The sequence below is a fragment of the Oreochromis niloticus genome, linkage group LG17, assembly GCF_001858045.2.
Source record: "Oreochromis niloticus isolate F11D_XX linkage group LG17, O_niloticus_UMD_NMBU, whole genome shotgun sequence".
NCBI classification, from domain to species: domain Eukaryota; kingdom Metazoa; phylum Chordata; class Actinopteri; order Cichliformes; family Cichlidae; genus Oreochromis; species Oreochromis niloticus.
In genome coordinates, this window is record NC_031981.2 from 34,814,001 (window position 1) to 34,841,300 (window position 27,300).

At 39.6% G+C, this 27,300-nt stretch overlaps 2 protein-coding genes across 4 annotated transcripts; one reads left to right on the forward strand and one right to left on the reverse strand.

Annotated features, from left to right (window-relative positions):
• On the forward strand, positions 1 to 25,650 carry slc13a4 (solute carrier family 13 member 4). The gene is made up of 16 exons (XM_005460421.4): positions 1 to 155; positions 7,327 to 7,455; positions 10,306 to 10,442; positions 10,547 to 10,722; positions 10,903 to 10,966; positions 11,202 to 11,241; positions 11,353 to 11,439; positions 11,567 to 11,751; positions 17,272 to 17,391; positions 17,635 to 17,736; positions 17,960 to 18,061; positions 18,554 to 18,660; positions 19,625 to 19,746; positions 20,036 to 20,197; positions 22,149 to 22,286; positions 22,456 to 25,650. The coding sequence occupies exons 1-16, from the start codon at positions 33 to 35 to the stop codon at positions 22,591 to 22,593; spliced, it is 1,932 nt and encodes a 643-aa protein (XP_005460478.1). The 5' UTR covers positions 1 to 32; the 3' UTR covers positions 22,594 to 25,650.
• On the reverse strand, positions 24,236 to 27,147 carry coa6 (cytochrome c oxidase assembly factor 6). 3 transcript variants are annotated; one of them, XR_001222930.3, is made up of 3 exons: positions 26,946 to 27,146; positions 26,139 to 26,280; positions 24,236 to 25,956 (listed from the first exon to the last, which is right to left on the reverse strand). XR_001222930.3 is itself a non-coding variant. In XM_003455703.5 (3 exons), exons 2-3 carry the CDS (start codon positions 26,276 to 26,278, stop codon positions 25,858 to 25,860), a joined length of 243 nt encoding a protein of 80 aa, XP_003455751.1. In that variant the 5' UTR covers positions 26,279 to 26,280; positions 26,972 to 27,147; the 3' UTR covers positions 24,760 to 25,857. The 3 variants fall into 3 exon arrangements, 2 of the variants coding, with proteins under 2 accessions (XP_003455751.1, XP_003455750.1); XM_003455703.5 differs by having other exon boundaries at positions 24,760 to 25,956; positions 26,135 to 26,280; positions 26,972 to 27,147; XM_003455702.5 differs by having other exon boundaries at positions 24,760 to 25,956; positions 26,135 to 26,280; positions 26,946 to 27,142.
• Between the last annotated feature and the right edge of the window lie 153 nt (positions 27,148 to 27,300).

The following is a 27,300-nucleotide window of genomic DNA, read 5'->3' on the forward strand; positions in this document are numbered from 1 at the left end:
TGGCCGGTTCCACCCAGAGCTTCGGGTCACCCATGAGGCTGGAGGCCGCAGCCAGGATGGATCTGTTCAGGAAGCTGTGGAGGGCGCGGAAGCTGATCCTTGTGGTGTTCATCCCGCTGTCCCTGCTTCCCTTACCGCTCATCCACCCTACCAGTGTGAGTACGAGAGAGAGAGAGAGAGGGAGTGAAAAAATGTGAATTTTTTTCATTATTAGCATATAAACGCAAAAGAACGTTTAACATAACCAAATGGGTTTTAAAATAAGAGCACGGTAGAGTTTAACTGTATAATTTTCTCTATCAATGTATTTGATGGATAGAATATAAAAGTATTAATATTCAATTGGAAATTATTGATATATAAGTGCGTCAAAGTCAGTGAAGTTAATTCGTAGATCGACAGATACGCTTTTTTAATGCACAGATGTGAAACATTTAAAGACAGAATGACGAGAAACTACATTTAAAGCACCAGAAAATCTCTTAAAAGCATTACATGTGATGGATATACCAGTGCCTATAAGAAATAAATTAAAGATGTATGTTAAAAATGATTAGTATATGCGAACTTAGGTTAAATCAAACATATCAATGCGCCAATAATTTACTCTTAATAAATACCTAGCAACCATTCGGCACAGCAGTAAACAAGATATCCAGTTGATCTGTGGGTGGTGATGCTGCTGCTCTTGGCCTCAGTGTCCTGATGGGATCTTGTTCTGCGTGTGTGTGTGTGTGTGTGTGTGTGTGTGTGTGTGTGAGAGAGAGAGAGAGAGAGAGAGAATCAGTCAAAAGGCGCACTGTCCTCCGTTTTGATAATCGCTTGTCTCGAGCTCCCCCCATCATCAGCTGAGCCGTGTGTGTGGAGAGGAGATGTCGCGACATGTTGATGAGCTAAACATTAGCGTGCTCCTGAAAAATAAAAAAGTGAAGAGTGAAAAGATGGGAATGAAAGGAGAGAGGTCCGTTCCTCTTTTGCTTGTCTTCCCTGCGAATCTGGGATAGCTCTGTCTTCAGTGTCCTCACATTAGTGAAATCGTAATGAAAAGCACAGAATTACATGAGCCATCTGCAAGCATTCGCCTTTCTGAGACTAAAACCTTAAACGTTTGCTGCTGGGGAGTGAGTTTCATGTATTTTTTAAATATTTGTTTTGTTTGTTTCAGACTTTCAGATTGTGGTGTGGTCTCATATTTACCAAGGCTCAGACCAGTACATTTCTCTGATTTGCAGAGCCCCTCTGGTTAACGTGGTCACCTGTCAGATTCCATGATATCCAGTGGAAAGCACTTTTTTTCCTCCAGTGTATGTCATACTGAGAACACCTCAACTGGGATTAGGATTTTTTTTTGTCTCCAGTGACCAGTGAAACACAGTAGCAATCAGCAAACCAAAATTGAAGCTTTAAAACGCCCTATCAGAGCACGTCACTGTATTTATGATGCAAATGGTGCACATTAGCTCCAGTTTGTGACTTTAATGCATTACCATCTGAGCCACAGAGGTAACAATCAATTTAAAGGAAATATAAATCCCCCTTGTGTCTTTGAAAGGCCCACGTCATTTCAAAAGTCATGGCATACGTAACACATTTTCAAAATCATCAAGGTGTTCTGCGATAAAACAATATCAGTTATAGTATATCTAGATGTTTCCTGTTGTTTCTTGTGTTTTCAAGCATGGATCAAGCGTTAAATATAGCTACTACCAAAGTGTTAAAGTTTGCGTTTGAAAAATCTGAATCAGAATCTGAAGTTTTGCGCTTTTAATGTTCGTGAGCAGCCGGGACTGTAACTTAGACCACATCTGTGGTAAAAGAAAGAATTTTGAATTAACACATTAAAAAGAATGATAAAAGCGTGCAGAAAAAATGTGTTCTCAGTATTTATGAACGAGGGTCGTAAGACTAGTTTAAGAGCAACACCTGAGAGGAGGTGCGCTTTAGATCATATTCTGTCATGTTCACTGACCCACGGCCATAGTGTTTTCTACATGTATCTCAATTGTAACTGCAGGTGTTTCTCTGTGTTTATTTTAATGTCATTCATATTCAAAGAAAGTGTTATGCTCCACAAGTTGACCGTCAGCCAATAAGAGCGATCGCCAAGGAGCCCTGCTGTTATGTCAGTGGTGGTGGATGTTTGGCATGAGTAACTGGCGCAGGATGAGGCCAAGAAAGAACAAAAGAACAAAAACTTGACTACAAAGAAAAAGAAAGAAACAACCCAAGCAATTAAGTTATATAATCAACCCACAACCTCGCTGGATTTGAGCCCCCACGTGGCTTCCTTACGACACCAGGGACCCCAGACTGTGTCAGGAATGTGACGGGTTCAGAGTAACATTGTGTGTGTGTGTGTGTGTGTGTGTGTGTGTGTGTGTGTTTGGAGAGGTCCTGTGTCCAGCTGCAGCTGAACAGGACATCTGTAGGATGCAGTCAGGCCAGGTCAGAGAGACTGAGGACAGGAACAAAGAAGCAGAGCCAGTGGCAGATAAGCACAGTGCTTATCAGAGGCGCACGTGTGCAGTTTCACAACTTTGCAAAATTTTTGCTGAGTCCAGACAGCTACGTATACACACATGCAAAGAGATGTTCCTTGGCTTTAGGCATGGCTGCTGTGATGCACACACTGAAAAATTTCTACTACTGTTAAAAAAACTGGCAGTTAATTACGATTTATGTTTGGTGAGTCTCTGACTTTTGCTTTAGCAGAAATCTGGGATTTGTGGTTTTTAGTTGTCTTGTCATGTGGATGGATTGCCAGTGGATGTAGCGTGCAGGAGGATAACAGTGGTGATCAGGACAAAATTGAAGTGTGCCCATTGCTTTGATACTTTGATGATGAAAAAGTAAAAGCATCACTAATAAAAACAACAAATATAAATATCCAATGCTGGGTTGAAGGCAAGTAGTTGAAATGAGTTTTAAACTTGGACAGTGTAGGTGACTGGCCTATCCCTCCTGAGCTTATGCTCAGATTTTTGTATATGTGTATGGCTCACCTAAGATGGTCTTTTTAGCTGTGATGTGTACTGATGTTCTTTTAAAAATGCTTTTATTGTCAGAGCAATTTGGGTAAATAATTTGTTTGACTGATATGTCACCCATTTGTTACCCAGTTCAGGGTAGTGGGGTCTGTAGGTGTGCACCCTGTGACTGATGAGATAGCCGAGGTACACCTTGGACAGGTCAAACTTCAGTCCCAGAAAAGGAAGTTTCGTCAGTGTTGTCAGTATAAAGTCGGTTTTCATACAAGTATTTTCCCGTACAAATGGGCAGGGGAGTGAACTGTGTGCATGTTATCTATTGAGCCGTTTAGCCTTCTGCTGATTGACTCAGTGAAAAATGTTTGAGCTGTGACCTAATCTGCCTATCAGACATCCTTAGGTAACTGTCTTTTCTTTTTTTTAAACTGAATAATAATCATGTTCATTTCCCAAGCTGATCACGGATAACAGTTAGTTGACGAGGCAATCAATGGGCTTCTGTTTAGAGAAAAGCTGACCTGTCAGCTGTAAAACACTGAGATTTCAAAGAAAAACTTCCCTTCTCATCCCACTAAGCTCACAGAAATCGCTTTGCTCAAGGCTTCTAAAACCACACCGGGCTCGAATGCAAAAGACTCAAGAAGTGTCTGGTGAATAGGAGCAAAGGGAAAACATTTGCATTCCTCTTTCTTCCTCACAGATCTCGCAGGAAAGTAGGAAACAACAAATCCAAGACATTGTTACAAATAAATTTTGAGTCCTTTTAGTGTCCTGATTGTTAAATACATTCAATAATGGTCTAAAGCATGATCTATTTCACCATTTTCATTAGCACAAAGAGAGTAATAAGATGCACTGTCTCTGTTTAAGTTTCTTATGACAAACTGCAGCTAAATACCCAGAACATAAAAACTTATATTTTTCTTCTCTGCAGCATCATGGTTGAGGGAAGATACGATTGTGCCTGAAGGGTCCATTACAGTTTGTTAAGCCGTTTAACATTTTCCCTCTGGTTCTCCAATATCACATTTTAAAACAGGAGCAGAAAATCAAGTGAACTCTCACCTAGATGGAAAACAAAAAACAGCACCTCACATTTTCATGCCTGTCACAGCCGGGGTGGCTGGTCAGTTGTCCACTTTCCCTCAAAAATGGCCATGCAGGTGGCACTTTCATAAAATATATGCAGAGTGGCTAATTTTGTAGCTGAAATGATTTTTAAGATTAATAACTGGTTACATAACCTTCAGAGAAGCCTGCCTTAAAACCAGCACAAGCACAGGTTATCCTCCGTGTGATGACTTCTGAACCTCGACACGTCTTAGTGTGAAGTCTTTTCAGCACAAAGGTTGAAGTACAATGGCTTTAAAAACAAGCCAAAAGAAGAAGCCAAAGAGTAGGATTTGAGGATCTAACTGAAGCTGCAGTTTCTGTGGGGCAACTGTGCTCTGATAAATAGTGACCAATAATCAATCATGGATTACTGCTGATTTGTCTTTTTTGTTTATCTGTCCATTTGTTTGTTCTTTCTAAAGGTCACATTTCTTTTCCTCTTTACATTCTCATCAGTGTGCTTTTCCCCCCGCAAACCAGCAGTCAGACCTTTGGCCTTGCTTTAATCCCAGTGCCCGCCCGCCCCCCCCCCCCAGGATTAATAAAGCATTCTGATTCTGATCTGGCAGGCTTCCAGCACGTCCTCGGTGTGGTGTTGTGTCCGACACAGGCAGGATGCTGTAAAGCTAGCTGTTAAAGTGCAAAAACTCATTATTTGGTCACAATGTCTCTCTTTATAATACTGGAATGTTTTCTCAGATTTAAATTGTTGTAACCTTTTCAGTGGCAAAGTTCTCTTTGATTATGAACCCCAAACATCTCATTTTGGTCTAATCAGGCAGCTGCACCTAATGCCTGGAAATGCCCCTTAAATCTTTAGGAAAGTTTCCAAAAAGTAAGCAACTTTTAGAGTAAAAACCTATGCTGTCAACAGCAAATCAAAAACAGAGCCACGTCAGGGCACATTTTATGCTTCTGCTTATTTTCTGTTAGAGTGGTAGATGCTTGTTAAATATGGCCAGGGTTTCATATAATGAGGGCTTTGTATGTGCAAGTAATCCCTGTGAGCCAACAGCTCAGGCTTTAGAATGTTCTAAATGCTCCTTTTGAGACATTTTTTTTAATTTTTGGCTTTCTGTGATATCAGTGAGAGCAGAAATGGGGAGTCGTCTTCACACACTGGGGTTCAGGTTAAGGTGTGGAGTTCCACAGGGTTCCGTGCTAGGACCACTTCTGTTTACAGTATACATACTTCCTTTAGGCAGTACTATTAGAAGGCATAACATACATTTTCATTGCTGTGCAGATGATACCCAGTTTTATCTACTCACAAAGCCAGATGACACACACCAGTAAGTTTAACTGCAGGAATGTCTTATAGACATTCAGACCTTCTTTCATCTGTGCAATATCTCTAAAATTAGAAACAGCCTGTCTCGGAGTTATGCTGAAAAACTATTTTACCATCAATCTGCAACATTTATTACTTCTAGGCTCAACTACTATAATTCATTTTTATCAGGCTGTCCTAAAACTGCCTGAGAAGTTTTCATTTGATCCAAAACACAGCAACAGACAAACTGACTAGAAAGACTTGGTTTTACTGACTTTTCTCCCATACTGCCTTCTCTTCACTGGCTCGCTGTTAAATCCACAATCGAATTTAAAATCCTTGTCACATAAAAAATCTTGAATAATCAGACCCATCTTATCTTAAAGCCAAAGTACTGTAATGGAGTTTTTTCTTCCCACTTTCGCCATGCTTGCTAACAGATGGTCATCTGATTGTTGGGGCTTTCTCTGTATTATTGTAGTATCTCTACCTTACAATATAAAGGCAACTTGAGGCGACTGTTGTTATGATGAGCACTCCACCCCCCTGCTGTTCACACTTACTGCTTACAAGGGGCAACCAATCAGAAGAAAGCCTGCTTTAATTAAGAAGAAGAACGCTTAACTGTGAATTATGCAAAACGACTCCAGAGGTCATAAATAAATGGTAGTGAGTTGAGAATAATATTAGGCCTTGTTGTTGCTGTTTCTATAGTACTTCTATAGCTATTAAAAACATTTAATATAGCTATAAAAAATTGATTATTGTAACTTTATAATAGTGTTAGTTGTATAGCACATTTCAAAATACAGAGTTACAAAGTGGTTCACAGTTTGAAAAAAAAAACACATGATGAAAACACTGAAGATCAACATACTGAACTACCTTAAAAACGGTCTGCGAGCAGCAGATTACCCACAAGCATTCTCTCACAGTCTCTTTGTGGTTGTTGTCACATGCACTCAGGCATCTGTACTTACCTGTGGATACTTTGAAACTTTAAAGTTTCAGGGTTCTTCTAAATGTCTTTGAATTGTAATAATCTACATGCGTTTTCTTGCAACATAATGTAAACAGCATGCATGGATAAGCTTGACTTCTGAAAAGTCTTTTTTTTAAAAAATGGGAGTTCAAGCAGGTCTGGACATGGTTCATGCTAAAGTCCTGTGGCTAATTCTACTCCCTGTGGGTTTATTAACTTGAGATTAAGTGACCTGCTACAAGCGAAATGCTATACTAAGCATTCTTCAGTACAGACTCCAGCAGCGTTTGATAGATGCTAATATGAAATCTCTAGTCAACAAAAGACTATCCAAGTCTCATAGTGATAATCTGCATATATAATAGCACTGTGTGCACCCTGTCTGTGACACATTCATTCTGACCTAAATTAAGCTTATTAAGCATTAAGCGTAATTAATTTATGAACAAACTGTATTTTTCTGCAACGCGAGTGTCGGCTATAAAAGGTCTTAACAAATGTCACGAGATTCAACTTTAGTTTTGAAGATTGGAGAGCGTGTCACTAAGCCCATTGGTGTTGCGACAGAGCGGTATGAGAGGCTGGCATGTCGATATTATATAACCAATAACAAGATTAATGTAATATCACTGTGTGTGTGTTTGTGTGTGTGTGTGTGTGTGTGTGTGTGTGCGTGCGCTAAAGTATTGTCAGAGAGAGAGTTAGTGTGTGTCCCAGTTGGATATTAAGTACAAACAACACTCCCCACTGCTGCCACAACAATAAACTCACAGGATAAACGCACACAATACTTGTACTTGTACTTGTAATGTATTCTAAAAGACTGTGCACATTTATGTATGCACACATGGATGTGTGTGTGTGGCCAATGTTGCTGCAAATCTAAAATACAGTTGCTATAGAGACCTGTGTCTTTTTTTCTGTATTGCTTATTGTGTGGATGATATAGACAGACTTTTTTTGGGTTGCAGGAGGCGTGTTGTGCTTACGTGTTGATGGTGACGGCCGTCTACTGGGTGTCTGAAGCTGTTCCCTTGGGTGCTGCTGCTCTGGTCCCAGCCTTCCTCTACCCACTCTTTGGCGTACTCAAGTCCAGTGAGGTGAGTCCTTCTTTCCAGCTGACTGTCTGGTTCGAGTTTCAGTTCTCTGAAGTTGAAATAATCTTATAAACTCTATTTGAGATGTCAAATTAAGAGTGAGTTGTATATTGAAAATTGTAGCATCTAATGAGAGCTAAAAGTTTTGATTTTTCATAACTGCAGAGCCTGGCAGAGAAGGAGAGCAAAGAAAAACAAAGATCTTGTTTTTCAGAAGTGATTTAAAAATGCGACTGATTGTGGCAGTTTCACATAGTCGGGTTAGAACATACAGAGCAGAGACACTCTGACTGATAAAGGATCAAGATAGAAATGTACTGAGTGAAAAGAGTGTGCTGAGAAGATGGAAGGAGTATTTTGAGGAGCTGCTGAATGAAGAAAATGAAAGGGAGCAGACAGATGGAGTAGAGATAGGAACAACTAGAAGAGTTACAAGAGAATTTAAGTCTCTGGCTTCTAGCAGTCCATCAGTTGGTAGACCTCGCACTTTATGTGTTATAAGTGAAATCTTAAACTGATTGGTACAAGGTGCTAAAAGACAGTTCAGTGTCCCACAAAATACCTAAAATTCTGCTTGCTTGTTTGAAATTTGGAGGAAGTTTTGGCATTGCCAGCTCTCAATTTCTGAAAAGACATTACCGTAATCTTTCTGTGTAACAGTGAATGCTGTGTTTGCTGATTCCACTTTTCTGTCTTTGTGTGGAGATTTTCACATCATGTTTCTCGGGTTTTCAATGTGTCATGTGATTAAAATGCCCATTTGAACATAAAAAGCACTGTAAAATAGGATTGTAGCAATGTGCTGCACATCCTGCTACAGCACCGTTTTTAGCTAACTATTTTCAAAGCAAACTACAGCTTTGACACAGTGCAGTGAATCTAAACGATAACAATTATTTTTTTAATTTATTAAGTCCTAATTCTGGATGTCTTTTGTTAAAACTTTGCCTTATTGTTCAAATCTCCTCCTCTGTTCTTTCAGTTTGAAAAGCCACCAGGACTGAGACTTCTGTCTCCTGTCCTTCTTGTAACTGTACAGTATGGGGCACAGGAGTGCCAGTAGGTTTTGTTTTAAGGCAAAACCAAGTTTCATCAATTTTTACAGTGTGTGTTTTTATAAAGTAAAAATCTGCTGTACAGATCTCTATATATCTGTTTAACTAGAGTTATGTCCATATTAATAGGGTTAATAGAGGTTATTGAATAATTAAGAATATTCTCCTTAGACACTGCATTGTCTTACTTTGTTGCGGGTTTGCTATTTTCTAAAGCAACATTAAAGCAAGAGAAAGGAAAAAAAGTGGTAGTAAAAATGTATGTGCAGGTCAGACAGTGCATGGTTTTTGTGTTCTGGACTGTGCTATGTCCATGTATGCTTAAAGAAATGTGGTCCACGCATGTGCTCCTCAGACATACATCAGGTTTTTGATTTACAGTGCTCTGTTGCTTATTACGCTCCAGTGTAAACCAGAGGCATGGTCACTCAACTGTGAAGGTTTCATTAGACATGACTGAGTGGAGAGTGCAGATGAACCCATTAACCTGGCACTCATGATCAGTACCCACTGATGTTCTTCAGTGTTTCTTCACGTGGCCACACCCAGCCTCTCACACACTTTACCGACCATTAACACCACTGCTGAACCTTAGTACAATGGGACTGGCGTTACTGATAGTGGTGGCCATTGGCGTCAGTCCCTTTTTTTTCTTTAAAAAAAAAAAATACCAGTAACAGTTTCCTCTCAATTAAACTCACCTTCATCATCTTTACCTTTGTTATCTGCATTACATAAAAACTGAGCCGTGACCAATTCGCCTTGACAAACAGTGACAAAAGCTGCCTGTTAACACTGCTGTAAGCCGCTTGTGATGGTGTTCCATAAATATGCCAGCAGAGAGCTTTATGCAACATTTCCAGCCTATTATAGCACTTTCATTTTTTTTGTAATCTCCTCTTTTTCTGCTGCTTTAATGCTGCTAATTTAGAGATTAGATTCTGTCTTCATCTGCTGCCACTCAAGAGTTGAATATAAGAGCATCAACAGTGCACAGGATCTTATCTCATCCAGTTAACAGTTAAAGTTTTCTGCAATCATAAGTGTTCCATTAAAAAAAGCTAATATTGAAAGTGATTGGAAAGGACTATGACTTGGATTTGTAGCTGTGAATTGAAATGAAAACCGATTAGCCGAGTTTCAGTGCTTAACAGCTGTGGAGGATAATCTGTATACTGTATGTGAATACTGTAGCAATGATTATGTGTCTGTTAAACCTGGAGCTCTCACTGCTAAGCTTTGCATTAGCCAACACTGAGATTTTAGCTATTTTAGTCATAACTTATTATCTTAACAACTGTTATTGTTACTGTAAAGCAGCTGATAGGCTTGGATGCATTCCAGCATCTGTCTGATTCCCATTCAGGCTGAAAGTTGGTTTCTTGTTTTTAAAAGTTCATTTATAGGATTTCGACATCTTATATGACAACAAACAGTGTGGAGAGACATTTATTTAGGGCCTACGCTATAAAACCCTACTTTTGTTCCCAAGAACAACAAAGTGTAAAAGTTCAGCTTAAGGAAAATTAAAAGATTTTAGGTGAGAGGTGAGTGCACTTGGGATTATGTAATGCTGCAGACCTGTGAACGCTGCTGATGGGAAGTAGAGCAGATTAAGAACAACAAACTGTAAGTGCTGATCCCGTACGAGGGAGGGTGGACTGGGTGAAAGGAGGGTCTTGGAACTTCTTCCTGCCTACTCACATCTCATTTTGTTTATGGCATCTATTTAATTAGTTTGAAATGATGTAGACTTTTTGTTTGAAGTGATCATTTTTGTAACTCTGTGCGTGTTCAGGTAGCAGCAGAGTACTGCAAAGACACCACTCTGCTGCTGATGGGAGTCATCTGCCTGGCGGCCTCCATAGAGAAGTGGAACCTTCATAAACGGATTGCTTTGAGGATGGTGATGATTGCAGGGGCCAAGCCCGGCATGTGAGCATCACACTTTTGTACATTTAAACACTATAATGATGGTAAATGTAGTCAAAATGTCTTTTTTCCCCCCCACAAAAGTATAAAATGACCTTCCTGTGCAGGTTGGTACTGGGCTTCATGTGCTGCACCGTATTTCTCTCCATGTGGCTCAGCAACACATCCACCACAGCCATGGTGATGCCCATAGCCGAGGCTGTCCTGCAGCAGCTGATCTGCACTGGTCTGGCTGACAGTCATGACGACTCTGAAACGGCAGAGGTGCCTGAGGAGGACAGTGGTATGTCTGGGTCTTTCACTACATTTCTGCAAATGTAACGACAGCGCTTGCACCAGTGTGGACATTAGCTAGAAGCTATCTGAGGTGCTGTAGCAGAGAGGGTCTCTTGTTAACAGGCAAATAGTCGAACTTTTCAACTACTTCTGTCATTGACTTAATGATGCCTGTGTTTCTCTGCAGCTGTGTCAGACAAAGAAGAGAACCTGGACAAGAACCAGCTAGAGCTGCTCTACCGCAACAGCTGGTATGTGTGTGTGGACATTTTGGGTCTTTATTTATCCTGTGTACAGTCAATGATATGTAAATGTTGTCTACACAGGGTTCTGTGGTAGTTCTGCAAGTATTTTACCTCTTTATCTGTGCTATTAAGTTACGTCAAATGACTGTTTTCCTTCAGTCTCACTCATTTTAACCAAAGTAAAGTCAATTTTCTCTCACACAACCATGCTGATTTTCTTTATCTTCTCTTCTTATTCCAGCAATGACTACAATAAGCAGGAGCTCTCCACACTAAGTGACGTAAGTGACATGTGTGTGTGTGTTCGTGTGTGTGTGAAGTACACAGAATGTAGAAATTGGCCACAGGAAAATCTATATGCTTGCACTGATTCGGTATTCTGTTGTTTTCAGACAAAAACCGCTGAGGTCAACGGTTCGGGTCTAAAGCCCATCTCAAACCAGGAATTCATAAAAAACACCAACGGCCACCTGCCACAGGTGAGCAGCGTGTCACTGAAGAGGGTGTGCCATAGCCATGTTACTGGAAATAAGAACTTGAAGCAATCTTCCTGATTGGTTCTCATGTTTGCTCTTCGTTTACAACATTTTTATCACTGCTGTCTAGGTTGAGATTGAAATCCCAAATGTAAAGCGGGTGAAGATGAGAAGAGACTCCCAGTATCCCACCAAAAGGGATCACATGATCTGTAAATGCCTGTCGCTAAGCATCACGTATGCAGCGACCATCGGAGGACTCATCACCATCACAGGCACATCAACCAACCTCATCTTTGCTGAACAGTTTAACACGTAAGTATATGCTCACGTATGTGGTATCTACACAAACGCTTGCTTACGTAATGATTTAAATAAGCCTCCAACATCTGTTGACAGTAATATTAAATCTACTTTACAAACTGTTCAGAACCAGAGAGACAAGCTGGTCTTTAATGGCCTTTAATGACTGCAGACATCTCCTCAGTTCTCAAACATGTTTACAGCTTGGTTGATTTCTTGGCTGCTGTGTTCTCTGTTCTGAAAAAGTTTATGTTAGCTGAGTGTCTGGGGCCACAAGAGATCAAACTAATCAGCCTCTACAGTGCTGACAGAGACTATTTCATCTGGCTACTGCTCTACGCCTGACAGAATGGCCTCCTTCATGTCACAGCTTGTTGGGCAAAGGTCAGGTTTTGATCTGTGTGGGATTGAGTGTGTGCTAGTAGTTGTAATGCTAACAGGAACACCAACAAGTCTAAGGAGTGTAAAGTAAAATCTCATAGATTAGAGATTTAAGCTTGAAATTCAGCGATTGTGTGTACTTATTCAGTTTAGTTGATCCAAAACTGGAGTCCATGCTAGTACAACAAGTGATAAACTTGACATCAGTTGTTTTGACAAGCATATTTGTACAGATTGTGGATATGATTTTTGTCAGTGCTGCACAAATACAACCAAACTTATAAAAATACAATCGAACATACAGCATACTTGCCAACCTTGAGACCTCAGAATTAGGGAGACATTCAAAAGGGCTGTTGGGGGGCGGCAATCACTGTTTGGCACAACACTGGTTCAGATATTTGAAGTTTACACAGCTACATTCTCGCCTGAAAATATGTTAAAAGTTTATTTTGCGACCCAGAAAGAGTAATAAGAGTAATATTAAAACTAAGTAGCTGCAGTAGTAGTAGCCATTGTTGGAAACTGGAATTGGCTGGGCCAATCTGGGATATGGTTTTTCAATTTTGTTGTCCGGGTGGAAAATCGGGAGAAATTCGGGAGAATGGTGGCTCCGGGAGATTTTTCAGGAGGGGCAGTGAAATTCGGGATTCTCCAGGAAAAATTGGGAGGGTTGGCATGTATGACATACAGAAAAATTAAACGAAAAAACCCAACCTTTTAATCTATGCTATATCCTTGTGTAGACACATTAGTGTGTGTCTACACGAAGTGGAGGACTCGTCATTGTCAGTCCCATGATATGCGAATGAGGGCAGAGACTCTAACAAAGCAATGTTAGATTTATCGGAGGGTTATTTTAGCACCCGGCTAACTTTTAAAAGCTTAAAACGAGCTGTTTGTTTGCAGGTTTCTCTGCTTGTGGAGTTCCACAGGGTTCTGCCTGGGACCAGTTCTATTCAAATTATTCATGTATCACTTAGGCAGTATTCTGTGTACATTTTCATTGCTATGCAAATGATACCCAGCTTTATATATACATTAAGCCAGATAACACACTCCAATTAATTAAACTGCAGGAATTTCTTAAAGACCTAATGATCTAGAAGACCTCCAATTGTGAGGTTATTGTACTTGGCCCTTAAATATCTTAGAAACGTTGTATGTAACCAGATATTTACTCTGGATGACATTACCTTGGCCTCCAGTAACACTGTAATGACTGCTTTCCTGCATTTGCATAATATCTCTGATTTTAGAGATATTATACATTTGCATAATATCTCTAAAATTAGAAACATCCTGTCTCAGAGTGATGCTGAAAAACTATTCCATGCATTTATTACTCCTAGGCTGGACTACTGTAATTTATTATAATCAGAATGTCCTAAAATCTCCCTGAAAAGCTTTCAGTTGATCCAAAATGCTGCAGAAAGAGTTCTGGGAAGGACTAGAAAGAGAGAGCAGATTTCTTCCACACTGGCTTATCTTCATTGGCTCCCTGTTAAATCCAGAATTGAGTTCAAAATCTTTCTCCTCACATACAAGCCTGATTACACATACAATCAGGCTCTGTCTTATCTTAAAGACCTCATAGTACTAGTATCACCTCAGTAGAGCACTTTACTCTCAGACTGCTGGCTTACTTGTGGTTCCTATAATATTATAAATGAAATGGGAGGGAGAATCTTCAGCTTTCAGGCCCCTCTTCTATGGAAGTTCTGATTCAGGACATAGTCTGTCTACTTTTAAAAGTACGCTTAAAGCTTTCCTTTTTAATAAAGCTCATAGTTGGGTCTAGATCATGTATGCCTGAGTCCTTCCTTAGTTACCCTGCTATAGACTTATCCTGCTAGGTTTTCTCTGTTATTGTAGGGTCTTTACCTTACAACATAAAGCACCTTGAGCCAACTATTGTTTGGCGCTATATGAATAAAATTGGATTGAATGGAACTGCAAACATATTATTACTCGTAGCTTTCTGAATCAACTCTTTTTATTTTTACCTGATGATTCAGACATGTAGTATCCTAAAACTGAAATCAGCATATTTGGTTTTATTTTTATTTTAAAAGTCAGTTTATCTTGAAGTCTCTGACTAAATGCCTCAAACGTTGGCTTGATCTATAATCTCAGTAAACATTTTCCTGATGAGTTTATGGTCTCCAGTCGCTATCTTAATTCATATTGAATACACTGTAATGCTCATTTGATACATTATGGTCCCCATTAGAGTTAAAAAGGACTATAAAGAGATGTAGAGGGTGGTTACCATAATGACAAATAATACCCATACGAGATCTAGGTTAAAAAAAATCCTGCTAGCAACATCCATCTTTTATGTACGTCTGTGCTGAAGCCTCACATCTTATAACTTTTTTCCACTTTTGTCTGCTGATGAAATGCTGTTTTTTTTTTTTTAAATGAGATACTTTAAAAAAAATTTGTTCTGTTTTTTTCTGACAGGAATGCATCTTTGAATTATTACCCCGTCCACTGTGCGCTTACTTGTTCTCTGTCTCCATTTGTACGTAAATTTGTGGTAATGGAAGCTTGGTGTTTCAGTGGTGAAAGTTCTGCTCTTATTAAAGATACTCGTGTAAACTGGGTTTTAACTATTTAAACTGTGCAAAGAATCCGGTGTTTCATGGCTCCAGAGCCCTGCCAGCCGACTGTCACTGTTTTTAAATGTGTCTCTTTAGTAGGGATCATAAAATTTACACTGACACTGATGTTGTCAACATATTATGATTTTTATTGCTTTAGTTCTTTTTAAAATGCAATTTGGTGTTAAGATGAAATCTTAAAAGCTCTAGAATAGTTTCATACTTTTCTGTAATGGATTATGTTTTTGTTTTTCATAAATGAAACTTTCTATTTGCCTGAAATATCTCAGCTTTTCTCTCTGCTGTTATTTTAAATAGAAACTCATGGTTCCCAAAGGTCAAAGTTTTCCCTGATTCTTTATGTCGAGCTATGAGGTTGATGGGTTTTTTCCTTCATATTATGGGATCTGTAAAATTTGATGCAGATATCTATGATCCTCAGAGGATGAAACTGTGACAAGTAGCTCAGTCATTTTTCCATACTTTTTAATTGGCTCGCTTTCACTTTTCCATCCACGATGCGAATGCCCGGAAGTCAGAGAAGGCATGGCAGAGTTGTTCGTGCAGCACATATGTGATCACCGTCTTTGCATGTCACCTTTACTCTGCTTAGCGTCGTTACAGAGCAGTGAAGCATATCAGAGCAAACACACTTTATTACCTATATAGCTTTAAATGAAACAACAGTGGAGACCAACAACTTGTCTTATAGCTTAAAGTGCCCTAATCATAAACTACTGATACACTACACAGACGACTATTAATGTTGATGATATTGTCTCCTGTCACAGTTTTCTCAGATTTTTTTTTTTTTTTCTCTGTGGAAAAAGGGGGGAGGTTATCCTCACCTATCCCAGCTGTCACTGGGTGGAATTAGGGTACACAGATCACCAAGGTCTATAGTTAACTGAAAAAACAACAACATTTTAATTAGCTAAAATATGAATAAAAACTTGACCTTTGAAAAAAAAAAAAAAAAACCCAACTGAAACCATTTATGAGCTTGGAAAGTAACAGTGAGTGTCATTTAGTTCCACTGGACTCAAGAGCTCTAGAGCTGATGTATCTCCAAATCTGAGCAACTAACACTTAAACATTCCACATCAGGGACATCAAACCTGTACACGGTGGGCCACTTTGATCGTATCAATCGTATCAGCGAATCTTCCCTTTCTGTCACAATAAAGACATTTCACTCAACATTTAATCCCTGATAAGTGTTAATATCAGAAAAAGAAGTCCAGCTTCAACAGTACATTTCAACTTTTCTACATGACAAATGTGTTAAATTAAATAGATGTTCTAGTTTATTTAAGAAAATTTAGTAAATCTTGCAAACAGGAACATTTTTGTCATTTTCCTGTGTATCTGTTACTTTGTTGCAGTATGAATGGCAATAGGGAAGGTTTTAACAGTAGGAAAACCTGGAAAACTTCTCAAAATACAGTCAAAAGTTCCTAATTTATACACATTTTCCAAAGCCTTCTAGGATTGGAGGAGTTGCTGGACTAATTCTGGCCCCCAGGCCTTATGTTTGACACCCCTGTTCTAGATGTATAAACAGCACTACCAGCTAAAACATGAATACATTTGATTAGGTGATAAACTTACCTTTCAATAGGTTATCAATAAAGGGTTGTAAATATTAATAGTATATTGCAGAAGTGTGTAACAACAGTGTGGTTAGTGCAGGTCATCTACTACAGTAAGGGGAAGGTTGGTGGTTTGATTCCCCCCTGGATGCTCCAGGCTGCATGCTAAAGTATCACTGAGTAACTCAACATGTGTTCAGTGTGAATGTGAACTTAGATGTAGGGCATTAATGGATACTTTTTGGCTGCTCTCTTATCCACAAGGGGGCGCCACACAAGTCCCTCCAAACATTTTGTTATAGCAAATTTTATGCCAGATACCTTCCTGATGCAAACCCAAAGGGATTTGTGTCTCTTCCCGGGACTGAACTGGTATCTTCCACTTGTTAGGTGAGTGTGTGAACATAATATAAGGCCTTATATATATATATAAAGCTGAATATTAGAAAGTGGCATCCTTTCTGGCATGTCATGTTGGTTATCTTCTTTTAAAATAGAAAGATGCTGCTGCTTTACTCGGTAACTGGGTCTGCTCTATAGAAGCTTCTTAAGTGTTTCTTAAGAGAATTTCGGTGACCCTTTATGGCTTCTGTCCAGTAGTGTAGTATAGCTCTCAAGCTGTCAGTACTCTGAGCTGTGATAGTCAGTCTTATCAGTGTGGACAGTCAGCTGTGCTGCTGCACAGATAAGTAAATGGGAATGACAACATCTGTCAGTCAAAGCAAACACACGTGACCGAGGCTGGGTCAAGGTGTGTAGCTGATGTGAGTAAATCGGCTATTTTTAAACATGATAAGGTTCCATTTTTATCGGTTGTGACACATGCCGTCACGAGTCATGAGGCTCAGCCCCTAAAGAGCCAGTGCGTAGCAATGCGTATATTACACATTAAAGTGAAATGAAGACGACCGATGAGTGTGGTTTAAAGCTGCTGTTTCCAACTGTCTTTCCAGCCGTTATCCAGACGCAAAGGTCATCAACTTTGGCACATGGTTCATCTTCAGCTTCCCCATCGCCATCATCATGCTGGTTCTCACCTGGCTGTGGCTGCACTTCCTTTTCCTCGGCTGCAAGTGAGTGAGTGAGTGTGTGTGTGTGTGTGTGTGTGCTGTGTTGCTAGTTGCTGTGCTAATGGTCACAGGCAGGGGTGTGATTACAGAGGCGGGTCTCCTACTTGCCCACATCTCCATGTTGTCATTATGGACTCATGGTAATCCTGCTGCCTGTATGTTGTTGAGGCTACAGCTTGAAAAGCACAAAGCGACCGTATCAGGTCACCGTGTGGTTGATATTGTTGTTGCTGTCTGTGTGTTCAGCTTCAGAGAAACGTGCTCACTCAGTAAGAAACGCAAAACCAGGAGAGAGATGCTGTCAGAGAGGAGGATCCATGAGGAGTATGCAAAGCTGGGACCCATCAGGTGTGTACCAGAGCTGAAATGATACAAAATAATTTCCCCAAATTCCAACTCTGATGTCAACTCTTCCACTTTTTATGTATATTTAAAGGACTAAGTTCACCTGTGTGTAAATACAAGCTATGCATTTGCATCTTACTCACGAGCCCAGACGTGACATTTTGTCCCCATCGTGTTGTCACTCATGTAATTGTTGCTGACGCGCTATTGTGGATTGTGTGTGCAGCTACCCAGAGGTGGTGACAGGTGTTTTCTTCATCCTGATGACACTGTTGTGGTTCACCAGAGAGCCTGGCTTTGTGCCCGGCTGGACGTCGCTCTTTGAAAAGTAAGTACTGATAATGTCGCGCCGGATGACCACAAACGTTCAGAAGTGTTAGTGGTCAGACGCTTTAGTGAAGCGCTGGTTCTCTGTAACAAATACGCACCCTGTCACATAGAGTAGGTATAATAGACACTTAGAAAGGAGTGCTTATGCTCTTTTCATACGCCATATTTTTGATTTTTGGGCTCTGTTAGAGTACTTTTGCATTATTTGCTACTCAAAAGAGTCCTTTTAGCCACTTCTCCCTGCATTTTATCGACTATAAAGAATGTCTCAGTGACATCATACAGAGCTAGGACTTGTAAAGATCAGTGTTATACTGAGATAGAAAGTAAGGAGAAGCACGATAGGTCCCTTTTAAGGAATACAGAAATCAGCACCGTGAAAATATTTTACATTACACTTCATGACATCTAAAATAATAAAATAAATACAAGTAGTTTAATGAGACTTTGTGTCTGTTTTATATCTGTGTATTCTTAATTTCTCTCTCAGGAAAGGCTACAGGACTGATGCAACGGTGTCTGTTCTTCTGGGCTTCCTCCTCTTCCTCATCCCTGCCAGGCGGCCCTTCTCTTCCTCCTCTTGCTGTAAAAACTCAGGTCAGGAACACGCACTCCAGCACGTTTGGGTTGTCTCATCAGGGCCCCATTTGGTGGCTTTAAAACATATTGAATAATAAAAAAGGGGCTCTGTGATTTTGTTCAGCTAGCTTCATTAACATTCGTATACTGCCTCTGATTATTTTGACAGCACATTACAGATGTTGTGAGAGATTTGGTAAAACAAATGACTTTTCAAGTGTTTGACGACCTGAGTGAGTCAACCACAAGTATTATATTGTTTTTAAAATGCCAGAATCTGTGACGGGCTTCAGATTTCTATGGTGTCAAGAGGTGCTTTTTGTTTTTTTGCATTACCCGCCTCTGCAGGTTGATTTATATCCTGTACGTTCCAGGCTCACTGGATCACAGTGAAAAATAGTTTAACTTCAAACAGTTGGCACAGTTGTGCAGTGTTTTGAAACCCACTGGGACACCAGACATTTGTCAAAATGTACAGTTTGACGAAGATATGCCAGTGCTGACCCTAGTCAGTACTCTCACCTCTAACACCATAACATAAAAGACACAGATGTAGCTCAGTCAAGCTCTTGAATATTTATGATGTTTTTGATTTATGATGACAGAGATGCAATGACGATGACGTGTTAAGCCTTCAATACGTGGGTGTCATTATTTTTGTTTCAAAGGCATTCATGAACAGAGCTCGTCAACTGAAGTCATCACCGTGTTTAGCTTTGAATATTAAACTAGTTTTAATCACTAATCAGCCTAACCAGTTCTGAGTGAGTTCACACTGCGTACCTGAAATGCAGACATTTGTCCCTGTGTTTGATGTTCCTGATCATACTTACATACAGTGTACACTAACTGAAATTCACAATATTTTACATAAAATATCCCTCAAATAAAAAAAACCATAATAACATAAAAATAAAAAACATGATATTATTCCCCCAGATCCTGCTCTATTGACATTTTTTTCTGTCCTTTAAACTATTAGATGATGATTCAGAGTCTGACCCACTGGCTCCCATGATCACCTGGAAGGACTTCCAGAGACTCATGCCGTGGGAGATTGTCATCCTGGTCGGTGGAGGCTACGCACTGGCAGCGGGCTGCAAGGTATTACGAATATATGTCTGTGTGTTTTTGTATTACTGTAATGCTCTGCCATCATAGCATCTGGGTAATCTGAGGGTTGCGATCCATTTTTACCATTTAAGGTTTCTTGATTACTTTCATGGAGTAAATGTGATTTCAACATGTATCTACAAGAGACTGTAACTATAAAAGAGAAGAATCATTTCACATATTATTACAGTAGGTAATGGTGGGCATATGAACAGCACGTAGACAGCTGATTAATGTTGTGTGTGTGTGTGTGTGTGTGTGTGTGTGTGTGTGCGCGTAGGTGTCCGGCCTGTCGGTGTGGATTGGCAGACAGCTGGAGCCCATGAGTGGCCTTCCTCCCTGGGCGGTCACCCTGCTAGCCTGCCTGCTAGTGTCTGCGGTCACCGAGTTCGCCTCCAACCCAGCAACTCTCACCGTCTTCCTGCCCATCCTGTCTGCGCTGGTATGACATGTTCTTTTTCATATCGCAACACCTGTTCCTCATTAATGATCATAAAAATGTCATAAATCATTAAAAACACTCACATAAATGACCTGGAGGATATTCAGTCTAACAGGTCGGTGCTAATGTGCTGCTTGAAAATACTTTTTCATTTTTAAACCGTGCCAATTACTTCTGATGTGGGCCACGAATTTGAATAATCTTTACCAGGTGGTCTATATAAATAGTACTGGTTACATAACCGTTACATAAGTGTGTGTGTGTAACAGTGCAAACAATGTAAAGCTTGAGGCAAGTGGCACTGATTGTGAGGCCAGGTTCTCTTTTTTTATAGATATAAAACAACCTGTGTTATTTATACTCTTATATTTATACTATACTGGGATAGCAGCACAAACACATGTAAGAGTAAGGGAAAAAGATTTTCACGTTATGACCCTTTTACTGAGAAAACCCTCCCCAAAAACTGCTGTATTGGCAATAATCTATTTTAGCTGTTAGTGGTGACGTTTTCTCACCAGTACGTCACAAGTCATTTTATTGCAGAATGGCGCCTGTTCCTCGTGCACTTACTCATAAAGTGCACATCGAGGCTCTTTTTATTTCACAGCAGGTGCCATAATACTTCACCTCTATCCGGTTGTTGTCTGATAACGTATGAACACTGCTTCTGGCTACACTGCATTCATTAAGCCTAAAGTCTTTTTTAACATGTTTTAATGATGTTTGTCTTGTTCTATGTAATCTGAACAGGCCCTTAAAGTATAGTCAGTGATCACCTCTGTGGGTTTTTATTACCACTCTTGTTGCATGTTTTAAAGCTCAGTTTTTAAAAACCTTACGATGTAACTACAGCCCAGTGGCTCATGGATTGCCAGGGGCCAAATATTTGTTCAGATCAGAAAAGAATCACTCTGAGGCAAACAAAGATATGAAGATACAAGGGTACAATAACTGACAATCAGGAATTTTTAAATAGCAAGTAATCTAAACCGTGCAGCAGTGACTAACCTCATATTTTGGATAGATCATCTCGATTGTTCTCCTGACTAAGTTTGGTCCATTTACAGCATCTTTTTCCTTCCATGCAATTGCAGTTGTCTCTAACCATCAGGAACCCTCATATTAACTTTTACCTAGTGGAAAAAAGTTAGGGTTAAACCTCCAGCTTCACTGTGCTAATGTGTTTATATTAGCTCTGCAGCTAGCCTCCATGCAGCACATCATTATATGCCAGCTAGTCCAACTTTAGTAACCGTACAAAAGTCGCTGCTGTTTAGTTGTCTGTCTTCATTTATGTCCGAGTGATAGCAGCAGAAATGGTATATCATCTTGGGATGGAAACTAGCGACCTAACTCCTTGCTAACTTATAACTCCGTTAAACTTCATAAAATCCTCTTTTCAGTTAGAGTTAGCCAAGAAGTTAGCTAATGTTATTAAAGACTATCACTAGCAAACCAAAATTAGTAAGTTAAATTTAGCTAACAGCAAACTTAACTTGATAATATATTTACTACTTTGACTGGATTAATGAATAAAACCCTTAAAATGTTTACCATTTGTAACAGCAGATAAAATTGTACAAACATGTGCAATTTTTTTTTTTTTTCCCCACATTGCAAAACTTTGACATCATAGTGACAGGAGGGGTCAGTTGCGACATTTTTATGATTATATTATATTATGTGAAAATGTTATGTTTTTTAAAAGTGTCATATCAACTTCTGAAGCAGTTGGTAACTCTGACCTTTTCTTTCTCCCGTTTGTTCAATTTTTCTTTATCATCCTTTTTCTTTTCTTTATCTTCCATCCTTCCTTTAACTTTTTCTCTCTTATCTATAACCTCTGTACCCCCAACCATTTCACCTCTCCTCTTCCCTCTTGTCTTTTTTCTTCATTACTCTCTCTTTACCCCCTTTGTTCTTCTTCATTGCGTACTTCTCTGTCCAGTCGGAGACTCTGCACATCAACCCCCTCCACACTTTGATCCCTTCCACCATGTGCGTGTCATTTGGGGTCATGCTTCCAGTGGGGAACCCCCCCAACGCCATCGTCTTCAGTTACGGCCACGTGCAGATCAGGGACATGGTACGACACACAAACACACACTCACTGTCCCACAATCTTCTTGCACCTGCAGAATCAAAAGACCTTAGGGAACAGTGTGTCCGATTCGAGGCTCTTTTTATTTCGTACTATGTGGCAAACAAAAACTCTTAATGCTTACTGAAGTAATTTTTCTCCTCCTTATCTCCAGGTCAAAGCAGGTTTTGGGGTGAATCTGATTGGCGTGGCGGTGGTAATGTTGGCCATCACCACCTGGGGGGTTCCACTCTTCAATCTGACTGAGTTCCCAGCCTGGGCACTGGCCAGGAATGTCACTGGGAGCTTATAACCAACAGTGGGCAGGTGCCGGCGGTACAAAGCGGGGATGAACTCAAAAACAGATGAGGAAGAGACTGGGCAAGTGTTGAGATTGCTCAGAATTATACTGATTAAACAGGCCTTAAAAGAAGAACATGGATGTGGTGAGAAGGAGAAGAAGTGGAGAAAGAACCCTCACCAGCTGCTTAGATATACTATTATATACTGGCCATACTGGTGTGTTACAAGGAATGTTAAACACCTTTGGCCACTGGGGGACATTAAACTCCAACTGAAACCTTTAAAAATCAAGAACTGATTTAGTTTTTTTGATTTATAGTAGAAGAAAAAAAATGATAAGTGACAGTTTTACAGTAAACCTGAAATACATTTTCAGATCTAAAACATCCTTTAATTTCCCTGTTTTTAGATAGAAATAAGCTACATATGGCCACTGTAGACAAGTCTCTTTTTATTGCATGTTTGCTGAACTTAAACATTTGCAATTAAATATACTTTTTTACAACTAAATCAAACACATTTCAGCATTTCTGGAAAAAATCAGTCTTGTCTTTCATGTAAGAGGGAAGATGTGGCTGCTGGATTAAAGCGAGATGAATGCATGAAAAGAGAATCTACCGTGGCTGCCAGTGTACTGTATACGTAGAGCTACTGTACTTTTTACGTTGAACACCGTGGGCCTTCCTTAAACATTTCATGCACATTCTTACCAAAGTTTCTGAAGCTGCTTTTGTGTCCTAAAATGCTGTGAACGTTACAATTCTTGTTGCTACATGTTACTCAAACACTGCAGTGCCTTTTACAGTGCCTTGCGTTAATGAATTTACACACTACAATTTTAACATGACCTACTCAAACTTCTTACCCCAACAGTGTTCATGTCTTCCTGTGATGTCAAAGCACACTCCACCCTCCTCCTCACCCTGGTTGCGGTAGTTTTAGTCAGTTTTACTTAGGAAGATTCATAAAATGAATGATGTGCACCTGGCAGCCATAACAAGAGCTGCTCAAATGGTAAATACTAAATAAGGGGGCTTCCTTTAGCATATCTAGAGATGCCCTGGTGGTGACGAGTCGACAACCCCCTGGGACCCACCGCTAGAAAAATATTCCCTGACTCCACCAGCCATCTGGCAAATAAAAGTTTGACTCCTAGTGTATCACAGACATGATACGTGAGTTTCTGAAATGTCTTACATCATCAGTGTGACCCTCAACCCCCCCTCAAAAAAAAAAAAAAAAAAAATTGTAAAGAAATTGCACAGTACATTTTTAAGCAAAAAAATAAGAAAAAATCTGATGTAGCAAATATGACACAATTTAAATCTCAGATATTCAAATGATTATTTTATGAATTAACAATAATTGTCAGAAGGTTCAATAAACTCCATTTTCAAAAAATCAGGTTAACGTGGCCTTTAAAGTGTGTCAGTTGTAATGTTACCTCAGAAGACCAGCTGGAAGCACAGGAAGTTCTTTTACTTCCATGAAGGCCAAGGAAAAATTATCAGAAAGGCATAAAAGTTGTTTTTTCTTTACTACTTGACTGCAACCAGCCTTTTTACCTTTCTCCTTCAATCATAAAAAATAATGATGCTTAGAAAAGAAGATGTACTGTATTTACGCTACAGACTTGAGCTGCCTTCAGTTACTTTCTGCTCGACCTATGCCAGAACGTTCTTTTCCTCATCGCAGAAGCTTGTACACCGACTCTGGTCATTACCCAGTGAACTCAGCAGGGTGTTTTGGATCCTACGAACAAACCCTTTGTCTGTGCGCTGATTTACTTTTATGTCACATGTTGAAATGATCTGGAAATTTTTAAAGGTAGATCAAGTCGAACAAGATATTTTACCTACTTATTGAAGTATGAGCTTTAACTGTGGCGCTCACGTTAGTCAAACACTAACAAAGGATCTTTATGAAATACAGAAAGCTTTTTTAGTAACTGCAGAAAAATCGGTTTCACAAAATCTTTCACGTGTCACACCATAGCGTGACCGTTTTTTTTGTTCTTTTTCATTGTCTCCTGGGAGGAGCAACATTTCTCATGGCATGTAAAGAAAAAAAATGAAATGCCACTGTGGGAGGCTGCAGATTCCCTCTGGGTACTGAAGTGTTCTTTAATGCAGCACGCAAAGAAAGCGTTTAAGGAAAAGACTGTGCAAGCAAGGGGTGGAAGGGTGCAGTAGTTTGTTCAATCAACTGTCAAATCACAAAAAAGGTTTGCACAAAACACTCGCTGTACTGTGCAGAAATGTAAAATATATGCCTTTATATATTTGTACACAGATTTTAAGTGTCATTAGTCACTTTTTTTTTTTATATCGCGGCATTGTAAGTACCGTATGGGCCTTTAGCGTAGCCTCAATCAGAAGCATGTCTTTTTCTTGTGTAATTTATTCACTTCTCCTGAAGGTTTCATACATCTCAGTTGTGTTACAGCAGTGACCTTTGACCCAGGGGCCACGCTCTTCTGTAAATACTTTAAAGACTTGTAATATAAGCATACTATGTCTTTGCCTGTTTCAAATGAGCTGTAACATTCTTAAATTTTGGTTGACCCTGATAGTGCGTTCATATCCAGCCACAACACAACCTAGGAGTCAGGATGATCCAATATTACTTCATGTGCAACAATAAAACCACTAAAACCACTCTGTTGTTTTGATTTATTCGTGAATGACACAACTCATTGAAGCTTTTAAGAGTTTTGAAAAATTTAGGTAAAGAGTTTAAAACTCCACTATCAGATCAGCCCTTATTTGCTAATCACATAAGTATATTTTTAACAAAAACACCAGGCAGATGCAGAAGTAGAAGATGATTGTCTGTTCTGCTCAGAGAAATACAGACGCGGTAGGAAAAAGAAAATAGTTTTGCTTGAACAGAACCACAGAAACATGAAAATTGGACAGTGTTAGGATAACTAATGGCAACAGGTTGAACCTGAGACTCCAGATTTCCAGCAGGAAGTAACGATACTAAAATCTATCCAAAGTGACAAAATGACACGTTACTTTGAGGTGAAATCCTACTGGACTCCATAAGTCTGGACCCTTTAGCATTTCCGGGGATGGAAGATATGAGGATTTTCAAACAGGTCCCTTGTGCTGCCACTTGTATTTCCTAAAGCAGCCTTTATTTTTAAAAATAAATAACATTATTAGTATGATCTTCACGCACTCTGTCCACAACAAAACTACGAGCTCCTGTCCAAGTCCTGCACCTCAGGCAAGCTTGCAGCTCTTGATGGTTTGTAGTTGAGTAGTGATTAGGATGCCCCCTGGGGGCCTTCAGCAGGTGCGAATCCCTCAGTCTGCATCTTCTCCTTGTATTTCAAGAAGTCTCTCCTTTTGGTAAAATACTTCACCTGCAGAGGAAAATGGAAAGGAGTAAGAAGCTACTAAAGGCTGACAATCCTGTTGCCGCTTAGGTTCTTTAAATGTCTACATTTAATTTCAAGTTTCCAAAATTGTCCAATAAACACTGTCAGCTGCTCATCTGTGACACTAACTTCAACCATTAATAAACAAGATGGGATATTTTACCCACTGGGCCGGGCATTTGGCCTCAAATTCGCTCTGGAACCTCTGGCACGATGCAACATTGTCATCATTATCATCCAAACACTTCCAGAGATGGTCCCTGGCGTCCCAGCAGGCCTTCCTTTCTGCTGAGTTTGGAGCTGTCATCACTGCCCCAAACACAAAGAGAAAATTAATCATCAATAAAACAGAAATTCTAATAGCTAATGACTTAGCACAGGTAAACTGTTACAATATAACAGTTTCTGTACCACAGAAATCTATTCTAGTCAGGAAAGCCCCCTCATCCATATAACACAAGAGTTAATCTAAGCTTTGTATATACAGTTGGGTAAACTCTACCTTCACATATTGTCCACACGTTTTCACTACTTTCTATGTGTTCACACCCAGAAAACAGCCTCAAAAAGAACTTGCACATCTTCTAAGCTTGCTTTAATACCAGACTGCAACTTTACACAACAACAGGTGCTGTGGCAAAAAGTCAGACAATTAATTTCCGGTATTTGCCAAAAGTGACTATATTTCATCTGTTGTAAATGACTGGACTGATTGATTGATTGATTGACTGATTGATTATAATGTGGGTACAATTAAAAAGAGTCATAAAAATACTAGATAATTTCTTTATTTTATATATATATATATATATATATATGTATGTATAACACGTTGATAAATCCTCTTGAATACAGCCAATATAAGCAAACATATTAGGCACTAAAAAAGCAGAGAAATATAAGAAATCACTTTTGTGGCACAACACCGGTAGCTGCCAAACCAACTTCATCTGTATCAACTAAACGTCACTCACTGAATAAAAACACTGAAACTGCTCACAGCACGTCTCCCTTCAGTCTGCCACGTTTACTCCATAAAGCCCGACAACCCGCTCAGAGCTACTTGTACTCCACAAACGCCAGACTTTTGTAACCTGCTCGGGTGTTTGTAGTATAGAGCAAAGTGAAGGACGCTCACAGAGGCGCTTCCTTGTCGCGCCGTGATGACGTTTGGACGTACCTACTAAAATGTACCAGGTGATGGCGCCATTGTTAAACGAAAGAAAAGCGATAGCGACAGGTTTTGAAGGGGTTTTTGTATATTAATGTAATATTAAGTAATTCATCCGTTTAATTAAATTGTATTTTTAAACTGTGTAGCTTGTGAGG